This window comes from Anopheles marshallii, chromosome 2 (assembly GCF_943734725.1).
Source record: "Anopheles marshallii chromosome 2, idAnoMarsDA_429_01, whole genome shotgun sequence".
NCBI classification, from domain to species: domain Eukaryota; kingdom Metazoa; phylum Arthropoda; class Insecta; order Diptera; family Culicidae; genus Anopheles; species Anopheles marshallii.
The window spans coordinates 23,952,891-23,966,101 of NC_071326.1; the positions used below are offsets into that span (position 1 = coordinate 23,952,891).

General features: G+C 45.7%; 3 protein-coding genes across 3 annotated transcripts; 2 read left to right on the plus strand and 1 right to left on the minus strand.

Moving 5' to 3' along the window:
• Positions 1-779: 779 nt before the first annotated feature.
• LOC128719954 (uncharacterized) lies at positions 780-1,645 on the minus strand. Its single transcript, XM_053813597.1, has 2 exons — positions 1,192-1,645; positions 780-1,123 (listed from the first exon to the last, which is right to left on the minus strand). The coding sequence occupies exons 1-2, from the start codon at positions 1,643-1,645 to the stop codon at positions 780-782; spliced, it is 798 nt and encodes a 265-aa protein (XP_053669572.1).
• Positions 1,646-4,536: 2,891 nt separating this feature from the next.
• LOC128719039 (uncharacterized) lies at positions 4,537-5,438 on the plus strand. Its single transcript, XM_053812659.1, has 3 exons — positions 4,537-4,758; positions 4,837-5,241; positions 5,322-5,438. The coding sequence occupies exons 1-3, from the start codon at positions 4,537-4,539 to the stop codon at positions 5,436-5,438; spliced, it is 744 nt and encodes a 247-aa protein (XP_053668634.1).
• Positions 5,439-8,847: 3,409 nt separating this feature from the next.
• Positions 8,848-9,956, plus strand: LOC128706838 (uncharacterized). The gene is made up of 2 exons (XM_053801780.1): positions 8,848-9,256; positions 9,406-9,956. The coding sequence occupies exons 1-2, from the start codon at positions 8,848-8,850 to the stop codon at positions 9,954-9,956; spliced, it is 960 nt and encodes a 319-aa protein (XP_053657755.1).
• The last annotated feature ends 3,255 nt before the right edge of the window (positions 9,957-13,211 follow it).

Genomic DNA, 13,211 nt, shown 5'->3' on the forward strand with positions numbered 1-13,211 from the left:
CGAAGCAAAACAGCGAAATGAACGCATCTACTTCATCGCAATCAGGCTAGTTGTTAAGGCGTTAGGTTTCACTCAGGCACAAGCGCAATGCGTGTGTGTAGTGAGATACATCTTCGGTGTAGGGATACGATCGATACGGAAGTAGTTGCACACAAGCGAACATGCGCGTAGTAGTTAGTACGTACGGAGCGGGAGCGGTGGAGTTGTAAGGTGCAAACGCAAATTAGTTAACGCGGTCGTTAGGAGTTTCCTTTCCCGGGCGAAGGTTCCAAAACTCGAAACAAACACTTCACCCCCCCGGGAAGCTTTCGGAAGGTTTCGTGTTATGTTTCTCGGGCAACATTTTGCACTGTAGGCCATGTAGGAGTCCCCAATTACGGTATGACCCCCGGGGCAAGGTTATTTATTTATTTATTTAATTATTTATTGTCTTATTTATTGATCTATTTATTTGGAGCCAGCTGGTTGAAGGTGGGATGAGTGAATAAAATGTCTCAAAATGGAGGTGTCCTTCTGGTAGCAACAGGGTAGAACTTACGGGATGAAAGTGCACTAATGAGTATGGAAAACGAAACGAGCGTTAGCGCGCTGACTAGCGTACACTTATTCAGGAAGAAGTGAATAAAATTTCATAGAATAAATCGAACAAACAGCGCACTGTCTTTGTCTCCGCACTGACAGCACCGACGGTGTACAAATGTATATTGTTTTGAGAGAAATAAATAATTTATTTGTTCATCATCATTGGCGCAATAAATATCTTAACGGAGTTTGGCTAGCTACAGCTGACCGGCATAGGCCTGCTCGTGGGCGTCCATGGAACGCTTCTTCCAGGCTGGCGGAGCGTCCCAGTGCACATGCGGTGCATGATGATCGATGTGATGATCGACGTGATGCACATGGTGCGGTGGTGGATAATGGACGACCTCGTAGTTGACGATCTTTGGCTTGGCGAACTTGAAGATCATCATGGCACCGGACAGGACCAGCGAGAGCAGCCCAAGGGTCATCGCCTTCCAGGTCTTGAGTGCGATGAGCGCGAGCGCCAACGGAACGAGCACGGTCGACTTAAACTTAATACCCAGCAGGAAGGGAATCATGACTTTCTTCACAAAACCACGTCCTGAAACGGAAACAAACAGTGGCACGTGAGGCAGGTTGTGGAGGACATTCAACCAACGCTATACACACCTTCCGCCACATTGCCTTCCGTGAGCGGTACGATCAAATTGTCGGCGAGTCCTCCCTGGAGTAACGCGTCGGGAATGTAGGCACGGGCCTCCTCAGACTCCAGCACGGCAGGTGGTGTCATCTTGAGAGCGTGGGTAGAAAGGAAGCTATCGATAATGTTCAGCAATCGCACCACACCAGCACTACGTTGCTGCTCGGTATCGGCAGGCTGTTCGGGTTCCTCCGTACCGGTGCGCACGATCGTGAGCGACTCGGTGATGGAGATCTCGTCCTGTTCGGCCACCTTTGCCATCCAGGCGAGAGCCTTCGCTTTAGCACACTTGAGCCCATGCTCACTAGCGAGACAGGTACGGTAGATGTCCGTGGCAAGTTCGGCTGCTGATCGTGGCTGGCACTGGGTGCCGGTTGCCACCAGTGCTAGCGACACCACCGCAAATACGACAAACGAACGCATCTTTTTGGGTAGGGCACTCGCACACTCGGGAAACCAATAACTACCAAGAAGGGAACTACACGATCCACGGTCCTCGTTGACTGCTCGACACAATGAGTATGAATTGGTTGGATTTGATTACAATGGATTTTATATCGCGAACGGTATGAGCTGTTGGCGGCACATCCACCGGCCAGCGTCCAACATGGTCTGGCGATTAATTGTCCCTACCCATGGTACATTTCCTTCCTTTTCCATCACTACTGCGCACATGATAAGCTCGCATGCCGCAGTGGTGGAGTGGGAAATGGTTTCCAAAACTATTACGCGCCCCGTCCCCCCTCTTCGCGCTTATCTCGCACTACCTCCGCGTCCTGAATCGGCCGTGCGACGTGGGCGGAATGAAAGAACAGTCGAAATTTCTTTCACAGCACGCGCCGTGTGTTACGCCCTGGAACGCCATTGTACCCACACCAGAAGCTGATCTGCTCCCGTCCATCATTGGCATTCTTGCCGTGTCCGTGCGCCCGCGCACCGCGGTGCGGGGGTTAGTACAGTTTCCGATACGGAATGGCGCATTTTGGCACTTCCGTAGAAAGCGAGAGTACACGATCGAGGAAAAGTGCATTTAGTGGTATGGTAATGCGCAACATGATGTGCGTATGTTGATCGTACGGCAGTACATCACAGCGGCGAACAGCCCTTCCGGATGGTGGCGATAGTGTGAAGAAGATGTCAACTATATTTTGACTGTTACATAAATATTATAATAAAGTTCAGGGCGGCAGCGGAACGGATGCGATGAGAGAAGCTTGGAAGTTGATTATACAGAAGTTGTTTATATAATCGATGGATTGCGTGACAATTAAAAACGGGATTGATAACGGGATTTGAGCTGTCGTTATTACTTGAAACGTGTTTCTGGTAGGACAGAGTTAGCTTCTTATCCCTTATTGAAGTAGATATTAAAAAGTAATAATTAAAATATTTCATTTGAGCTATTTTTTTTCGGTCAGAATTAAACTTTAATGTCTCAGAAAGTATATGATTAGCTACATACGATATTATGCTTGTATTAATATCTTTGTAGAATTAGATTTTTTAATGGGGTTTTGGAAATGTTACAGTTATAAGCGCGTTAATGTAATGAATTAATAAAATAAAATAGACATGCAATAATTAATCACAGTATACAAAAAACATAATATAAACACTGTATTTAACAAACTAAACTATCCAGCTTTATCTTAATGTTCTTCTTCATATTTATCGGCACAACAACCTTAAGAGCTTTGAGCCTGCCATTTTTGGTTTTCTTAGACTTGTGCGAAGATCGTCCCCACTGCCATCATACCACCAGGACCCTTTTATAAATGGTACTGGAGATGATAAATAAGAAAAGTCTGTAATCTCAAAAACACTTCTTGGGTCGATTATTTGTGTCTGTAGTGTACAAAATTTAGGTAAAATCGAGTTAAATATGTGAGCATCAATAATACCAAAATTCAACACCCTAGAGGGTTCGAAATTTATTTTTAATTGTGGTAAAATGACAATCGAACAATAAAATGAAACAAATATGCATACAATTTGAAATAACGAAAAAGCAAGAATTTCATGAGAATGAGTTGACTTTTCATTCGTCAATTTAATTTATTCATTTAATTATATTTATATCTCGAATTCAGAAAAAAATATTTATTTGGTAAAAGGCGCAGACATATTCGACACCTGAAGAGAAATTGGAGTGGGCTTCTAAAGTTGTCTAGAAGAAAATAGTGTCCGTGTCCTTTCTTTTGGGTTTCTCCTTGATTGACTGTAAATTAATGGCACTTAGATTAAGATTTATTAATCCTGGGTGTTGGCGGGTTAAACTTTTCTTTTGAAAAACTAATTTGTTTAAAACATTTTAATGATAGCTCAAATAACTTATTTTACTCAAAATAATAATAACATTAATTTCTATTAGGATATTTTCTGAGAATTGCAGCAGGATGAAAGAATATGAAAATCAAAGTCACATAACAATAAGTTAAATCTTTTCATACACCGAAAGAGCAGACATTCTGTTCGCGTCTAATATTGGAATTCTTGCAACAGTTCATCCAATACCTGGATGTCTTCTCATATTCCAAGAAATTCAAAAACTAATGATTTTTTACATAACATACGCTTCAAATGCAGTTATCTAGCGACCGGATGCAGACAGAAACCATTTCGCCCCGATTGTACGAAGGAGCTCCACGGAACGTCCTTCTTCAAAAGTCAAAATGTGCTGTCTCTACCCAGAGACAGTGCCATGCACAATAAATTATGTCCGAATGTAATGGCAATCGGTAGGGCGAAGCTGTTTCCATTCGATTGTTCGGTACCGGATCACATACATTGCAACAAGCTGCATAGCTGGTGAAAGCATGCAGATTTCATCCGTACACCGAGCCACTGAGCGCCACTCGCTCCAAGAATGGTAATAATAACTTCATAATGTTTGTCACTCGCGACGCACTGTACCGGATAGCTATCGACAGGGGCCAGCTCTTGTAGGATATGCATCGATCTACATATGCAATGCGTCGGACGCGGGAAAACGGTCCGCATAGCTCCCGTCCTCACTATTGCCGGCCATTAAAATCCCCTAAAGCGTGTGTACGTGATCGCCATCGTTATGCTGGACGGCCGGACCGCTTGTTCATTCGCAACCATTGACCAGCGGTCTGATAACGGATCCGTTCGGGGCTGGTCACGATCGCTGCGTTCGCTCGGTTTGGAAGGTCGTATAAAAGCGCTTGGCAGGGAAATTTACCCAATCACACCTGACAACTTGCTCGTCGTGTTCACATCGGAGCAGCGCACTCCTTCACTGGTCACAAACACACACACACTCGGGACGAACACGATTTGTACGAAAAACGATGGCGTTCCGATATTTGGTGATCGTTGCGAGCGTAATGCTGGCGTTGGGACTGGCAGTGGCCAACCCGGCCAACAAGCCAGCCTTCTGGAAGGGTACTCCGATGGACGGCATGGTGGAAGAGATGCGATCACTCTGCAGCACCGAGAACGATTCCGTCGCCTGCACAAAGTTCAAGATCATGAACTTCCTCGATACGGTGTTCAAGAAGGACAGCTACCAGGTAGGTGGCCTCCAGGGGGCGCTTCAAAGCAATCAATCATCAAAGAAAAACACTTACCTCTTTTGCTTTCACCAACAGATCTCCGATGACGTTGAGGTGCGCAGCAATGGAGCCCTTGCGAGTGAGGGTCGCGGACCGTCCGGTGTGCTGGAGCAGGTCGAGCACTACCTGCGCAGCCACGACGTCACCTTCAAGATGCCGATTGCCGGTGCACGGGTCACCGTGTCCCCGCGCAACCTCGAACAGGACGAGCTGAGCGTGACGTTCAACTTCCCGGCGGGCAGTGGCCGCGGGATCGAGGCACGCAAATCGAAGCTGAAGAAGATCGTCATCCCGATCATGGTGTTCATCCTGCTGAAGGCCATGACCCTCATCCCGATGGCACTCGGTGTGCTTGGGCTGAAGGCGTGGAACTCGCTCCAGCTGTCGTTCTTCTCGTTCGTTGTGTCGGTCGGACTCGCTATCTTCCAGCTTTGCAAAAAGGTATGCATGGGATGATTGTGGCTAAAAGGGTCGTGGTTTGTTAACAACAATTTCCCACCGGTTTCTCGTCCCTTTTTCAGCTGGCCGCCGATAGCCATCATCCGCATATTGCCGCCCATGGACCGTGGGATGCGGGCCGATCCTTCGTTCAACCCATCTACGATGGTCAGGATATTGCGTACAGTGCCCACGCATAGATCTGAATCAGCTGCCGATGTGTATGAAACGCTTTCCCGTGAGGAAACCCTAATTTATTTAACTTATTTGTAAAGGAATGTTCGCGACAAGACTTTTGCTAAGATTATTCTTATGAGCACAATAAATGAATCCCTATCGAAACGAGATAGCACGCTTTATTGATGTCAACCATCTGATGACTTTCCATTCACTTATGTTTAAATGATCGCTAAAGTTGTATAACAAAAGACTTTATTCTAATGCCCACCTGCCTGCTCGAGTGGTTAGGGGCTATGGTTAAAATTCCTGGCCCATATGCGCTCGGTGAAATGTTCGATGATCAGTTTCACTTCCGTTTTGGCAGGTTGCACGTTGAACATTCCACCCGTGCCACTCGTTGACTTAATTATGGCAAGCACGTAACGCACCAGGCGTCTCCATGGCATTGTTTGCTCGTTTCACGCGGAGCATTATGCGGAGAAAATTGATTGGTATTCGTAGCCGATTGGATAGTATCGATTCCCTGCTGCAGAACGAATGAGCTTGCGTTTTCTATTTCAACACGAATAACGCGTCCACATGCATCAAGAGAAGTCTGGAGGCAAATCTTGGAGGTGTAACTGTTTTAGAGGGAAATGGGACGCACTTCTCCTACGTGCTTATATTTCGTGCGATGTAACGCGGAGGCACGTTAGCATACTTTACATTCCAATGTGGCTTTTAGTTTGGGGAACATTGTGTGCTTCGTTTCATTCAGCCATGTAATGTTGAGATGCTGTTAGTACATGTAGTGTATTGATACTTTACTACCACGTCTCCTCTGTCCATGTAGACGACCTAAAAGGACTTTACAGGCTGGTTCGTCCGGTGTTATTCACATGATGTGACCAACACACCGGAGCCTGGTGAGTCGCCGTACAGCTCATAGAGCTCGTCATTGAAGTGGCTGTTCCATCGTACTTCCACACATACGGGGCCAAAAAATCCTTCTGAGGATCTTTCCCTCGAACTCGGCTAAGAGGGGTTCGTCAATTTTGAAAAAAAGTCCATGTCTCAGAGGCGTATGTGGGTACTATATAAGTTCTATATAGTTCTAGCTCACGCTGTTCGTCGCGACAGGTGTTTTGGGCGGAGAAGTGGAATAATATCTAATCTAGCGGCGGATCTAACGGTGGGCGGAGTAGGCGGTCACCTAGAGCCTTGCCGTGTGGAGGGCCTCGAAAAAAGCTGTTTAGTAGGAAAAACTGTATGAATTGACTTAGAAATGGGCCAGAAAAGCGTCGCTTTAACCCTCCCCGTATGTTAGAGGGACCCGAAGTGTATCCCGTTAAGGATGCTATCGGGCAGCCCGATAAGGATGTTATTTTTTCAAATTATCAGCATAATGAGAAAATGATCCAAAAAAAACATTTGTTTACAATAAAAAGTTGTAAATTGAGACAAAGCAAAGTTAAGCAGTCAGCTGAACAAAATTAATGAATCTACCCCATTGTCGGTTAAACAATTAAAACAGTTTTACTTAATGCAAACAGAATGATCCTTTTAGTCAAATGTCCTTGAAATGCATATTCTGATGAATCAATTCATTGATATTTACTAATAGCAGCAATTTCATAGCCAATTAGTGTCGTTAAGGTTCCACACTCAGTGGGCAGCGATTCCGTGGTGTATTTGGTAGTGGTTTTCGCACGACAGGACCGTTTCAAAATCCCATCCAGAGTTATTCTCCAAGACTGACTAAGGATCAATAAAGTCATAGAATGCCAGAAATGCCAGGTCTAGAGTCTAAACATTTTGAGGTTTTTACGAAGCTAAAAAGTGTACAGACTGGAATCGACAAGTTTCATAACCAAGGCCTCCTGAGGTTTTATTGGCAAAATTAAGCAGATGGTTCAGTATTCCAACTGATAAAGTTAATAAGATTCTATCGAAAATAAATAAAGGCATCTACGCTTGTTCATTAGACATCTCAGAATTGCAACTCGCAATGCTGCATACAGGTTATCGTTACCCGTATTAATAAAAAGGAAACCATAAAGTGGTTACGCACCATGTATTTCTGGCCGACAACAATTACAACAACTTTCATTTTCACCTTTTACGATTATGGTAATAGCCGAAAATGCGTCAACTTGATTTACTGGTCAAGCAATACCCAATGTGTACTAATTTGTTGTTATACTACTTCCGCCTCCATGCGTAACCGTAATAACGCAAAACGAGTGAAAATACTTCTCCAACCTTCCGACGGCTGGGTTTGTGCTCCACACACCGAAATATGGTAGCCTAAATGTTGGTCCATGGCTATTGACAAACGATTGCACAAACCGTGGATACTCTCGGCTGGGAAAGCAGCCGCACTGCATTCCAAATGAAAAAACAAAACAAAAAGATAATAAAGTGAGCGCGTGACCCTAACGGAAGCGGGCGGGCAGTCGATTGTGCCGACGGCCGTCAGGTATGCCGGTTTAATTGCCGCTTATGCTATCACAATGAGTTTAGTAGGTGTATGTCGTCTGCAAAACTAGTGGCCGGAAGTGAATGGTACTAGTGACGCACAGTGCCACCGGGGGAACGCCAGTCAGCTGGCCCTAACGTTCCGCTTTGGCACGAGCAATTTGGTTGGCCGTTTTTGGTTCGCTGGGAGAGAAAGTGATCATTCTTGAGCGTAGCCGCGTGGCCATCGCGAGCAAGTAGGCCTCCGACGGAGCCCGCCCGTGGGGTATTGCGGTCGAAATTCTTCCCTACCACCAAACGTTCGTTTGCGCGAAGCAGCGATTTGTGTGAAATGCGATGCGATGTGTGCGCCGGGCAGGGATGGGATGCGATGTGCGCTGCCATGCATACATAATAGTTGTCAATCGGCGGTTTTCCTGTGGACGGCAAAATCGCCGAAATGGAGCATTGGTTTGAAAATCGAAATCCTACCCACATGTCGTTGTCCCGCTTTTTGTTTTTTTTTTTATTTGTTGCTTTTACCATTTCATCGACGATTGCATCTAAACGCACACAGCTACACGATCGCACCGTAATGTGTGCGGGCGGTGCCGAACGCGCACAGCCGTACGACACTTGGTGTCGATCGGTGTGGACGGAACCAAAAACGGTCAAAGCTCACCTGTGCGCTTATTTGGTGACGCGCTGTACCGTAGTGCGGCCGCATTCGACGTGCCGTCCCGTTCGACCCGTTCACAGGCACGAAGGGTTGGAAAGTCTCGGCTGCGCGATTCGGACGTATAAAACGGTGGTGGCGTACCAAATACCCTATCATTAGCTTTCCGTCATTTGCTTAATCAACATACCACCGCACCCACGACAACATCTGGTCGCCCTGCGTGAGAAGAGTTAGGGAGTGAGAGTGTGTGTGTGCGTGTTGTGACTTAGTTATCCTCTGAACGCAGGTTGAATCCTTGCGCTCCTGTCAACGAAATGCTGCCGGCCCGATCCTGTTCGATGGTGTTGGTGGTAGTGGTGGCTCTGACCGTTGGTACCGCTTCTGGAGCGTCGATCGCGTCCAACCTGGTCGAGGAAGAGCGGCCCAGAATTGCGACCAGCGAGGAGCTGCTGTCGTCGATCGTGAACGAATGTTTCGATGGTGCATCGGTTATGGGTTGCCTGAAGGGCAAGGTGCTGTTGTATCTGGACGGTATGCTGGGATTGCGCGAGGAGGAAGCACGTGCCTTCGACGCCAGCAACGTGGATGAGGTGATCTTCGACCGCGTTGGGCGTGTACTGGCCACGCACGAGTTCCGCGTCCAGCTGCCGGAAGATACCGTCGTGAGCTATCGTGCCGACAAGGGTTTGGACATCGATGTACTGCCGGCGGGACTTGCTACTGGTGAGTATTTGCGTCAACATCATGCAATAAAACACATATTCATACACACGAACCCACCACGCATACACCCACGGACATGGAACTAACCCGCTGCGCCCCCCGCTTAAAAATCCCCCGTACCGTTGCCGGGGTGTCTCTCGCTCCAACAGAAGCGGCCCGTGGTCACTTACTGAAGAAGAAACTCCTGCTTCCAGTGTTGCTGCTGCTGAAGCTGAAGATGAAGGCGCTGATGCCGATCTTCATGGGGCTGATCGGACTGAAGGCAATGAAGGCGCTCATGCTGTCCAAGCTGGCGATCACGCTGGTGCTCGGCTTCCTGATCGCTCAGCTGGTGAAGAAGTCCGGACTCGGCATGCCCATGTCGATGATGCCAATGATGCCACCGGCACCGGCCGCTGAGTATGGTGCACCGGTTCCGGCCTCCTCTACGCCTGCCTCCAGCTACGAACCATCGTCCTGGGAATCGTCCTCCGGACCGTACTCCCGTCTCTGGGAACCGTCCACGTCCGGTTCGTCGCATAGCCTCGCCTACAGCTCGTACTATCCCAGCTCGAGTGGTTCCAGCTCGTACACGGCATACAACGCTGGATCGGGCAGCTCGTCGTCCGCCAGCTCCGGTAGCTCTTCCTCTTCCTCCTCTCCTTCCTCCGGTTCCTCTTCCTCGCCCTCTTCCTCGTCGAACGCAGCGCACGCTTACTAGAAAGTGGAACGTACTGCGCCCGTCACGTAGACCCGTACACCAAAGCAAAGTCGCAGCCTAGCCCCGGATGCGTACTTTGAGCCATTTTTTCCCCCCCGGGAGGCCAATAGTATGCCACTCAACCCCCTACTAGGAGGGGTTGAAACGAACAGCGGTATCGTCAACTTTCCATCGCCCCCATGCCCTGATTGGAGTCACCTTTCCAATCAGTTACAATCGGAGGAACGCTGGCGTTGGGTTGTTAGCGATCTTTCGCATCATCCGATAACATCCTGGGGATACTATTGGCTTTGGGAGGGTTATAGGCTTAAGCCCTTTCCTTTATCCATTGCATCCTTGCGATCTATTTATTGTCTCCCTGCGAAACGTTATTTATTGAATGAGGACATAATAATAAACAAATCAACGAAAATCTTTCAAACGAACGCTGATATTATCGTGCAAAACCATCGGTGTGTTTTTCTTAAAATATTAGGTTCTTTTACTGTTTAACATTCAAAAAAGGTAAGTTTTTTGTTTTGTGCTTTAATGGTATAAAGTATCGAACCTCGGCCATTATGGTTTGATAGTCATTAAATAATTTATAGCGTTTGTTTTTGCGTAAACTGAATTTGAAAACTTAACAAACAACTTAGTTTGAATTGAATTGAAACCTTGAAAGATTCTACTTGCTGGAAATTCCAAATGAAAGGTACTCCTAGTTGTGGTGTAAAATACTAAAAGTTATTTAAATTTCAAATAAATGATGCACAACATGAGATTATGTTTAATAATCTCAAATATTTGCATTCAAAATTCTTCCATCAAGCTCACTTTCATCAATTTTAATCATCATTATTTGCTTTATATATCTCAACTCTTGAACCTACCGAACTGTAAACTTACGGCCGATTTGACATTCACTAAATTGTGCACAGGATACTTTTTTCAGTGTTGTCGATTCGATAAAGTTTTTTCGTGTTTCGCGCTCACCATATCCTTTGTATTTCGAAACCCTGCAATAATTAGAAAATTGCCAGCATGATAAAAATACTCACGAAAGCATTTTCCGAACTTCCCCGAATATAAATTGTCCAGCAAGCGACATTTTACTAATCGTAGAAAATGTCATTGAACTCCTACATTTATATATTTGTGGTTAATGAGCTTTGAGGTTGATAATTGCAAAAATATATTACAGTTATCATAAGTAGCGGTAGATTATTACAAAAATAATAACATTTCAAATTCGGTAAACCTTAACGGTAAGGCCCTATTACGATTCACCATAGTGCGATTCATATTAATGTAACGCTCAGTAACGCTTCTTAGCGAAGACACGCACCAAAGTTGCTCGATGCGGCAAATCACGTTGCACTATGGAAGCAAATGGCACGACCTAGATCTTTAAAATGTAATATAATAATAAAATTCGGAAATACGATTATAAAATTTTTCGATCATTGAATTGTAATCATTATAACTACCTTCTTCGCAATGTTTGCAGTACTTTATTTATTGATATTGATTTTTATTTAAAACAATCTTTCTATAGTCCATCACTCCATAAAGTCAACTGACAAATGTTTTAAACAAATTAGTATAAAAATTGATATATAGTAAAATTATCAAAATTAAATCAATCATAACAGGCAAATATTTTTGGGTTTGGGGAGTACTAGCACACGATGAACAAGCCCCGCGGGAACAACCAATAATTTCCAGAACCTCGTGTTAGAACCAAAAATTTCTCAAGAACCTGCCCTAAATGTCATTCCGCTTAGAACCACGATCCGCTACTGACTCTCTTTCTCTCTCTCTCTCTCTCTCTCTCTCTCTCTCTTTTTTCTAATTCTCTCTCTCTACCATGTTTTTATGCCTTCAACGGGTTAATCTGTTGATTTGGCAATGAAGTTTACAATTAATTTACGAATTTTGCTTGAAATACGGAAAAAAACGATAATTGAATAGTTCAGGAGAATATTACCAACATTACTATAGCTAATTCAAAGTAAAATCAGTCCAAGATGATCGTCTATTAATTTTTCATGCAGTGAACTTCATGTGCAGTAGAATTCTTAATAAATTCCATACCTAACATTGTCCAACCGGAAATAATGCAATAAAACACATTTACTTATAGTAAAACTATTGTCAGCAATGACCAGGTGCATAGCGAATTTGTTAGTCATGATTTACCTCTCCCATAAAACGCGATCATATACATGGAAACATTTGTATCAATTTCGCCATTAACGTCACACGCCCCACACCTCGCACTACATCCTGTTTGCACAAGCTGTACCCAACAGTTCGGTGGGCCAAAACCGTGTCTCACAAAGCATGTGCTTGGGTACGTCACTGGCCGAACAGGCGGCAAGAACGCCGACCAGCATGTAACGTCATCGTCAAACGATGCTTGCTGTGCGAGGCAGGAAGGACAAATTCGCCCCTTAGCAACACCGTTGCCAAATTGGTTCTCCCGGCAAAGGCTACCCGTGGAATTGATCTTCGCGCTGAAAAAAAAAAGATGAGAGAAAGAGGAAACCAGCTTATGTGGCAAGTAGTGCGGTCTCAAATTGTGTCAATGGCAGCAAGCAGATCTGAGGACCCGACCCAACGGAGACGATCGCCAACGCCAGCGTCCATTGCGAACTGCGGTCTTGCGCTGGTCGTGTACCGGTCAGCTGTTCAGTGATTTCGTCGTCGTCCGTCCTCGCTGTACACGCGGCACAGGCATTACTCATCGACATCAGCTGTAGCAAGCAAACCGACCGACCGACCTCAACCTCCTCAACCGTTCGCGACCAGTTCCATCCGTGCGGCGTCGCTCTATCTCAACCATTTTAGCGCTCAAATCTCTTGCACTTGTGCTCAGGCGCACGCGGTCGATAGGTTCCACATGGCCAAGATTCGAATCGATTCGGAGGCAAAGTTGGCAAAGCAGATAGAGTGAACAGCACACAATAAAAAACGGTCAAAATAGCTGCTTCCACGAAATTACTTGTATTTTCGCCGGCCATTCGACTCCTCGATCCCCGACGGCGTACATGATGGAGTTCGAGCATGCGCCCGATTGTTGATAGCATTTTGCTCGTGTCTGCGTGTGTGTCGTTTTTTACGAAGAAGGTTATGAATTTCTTGTTCAAACATGTTTTCTGCCGTATCATGATGAGAAATCGTTCAACATTGAACATGAGCGTCGACACGTTCCGCCATGCGAAATACCTGGTAAGGGGTGGGACTGGGACTTTCTTTCAGCTCGCCCAGGGAACT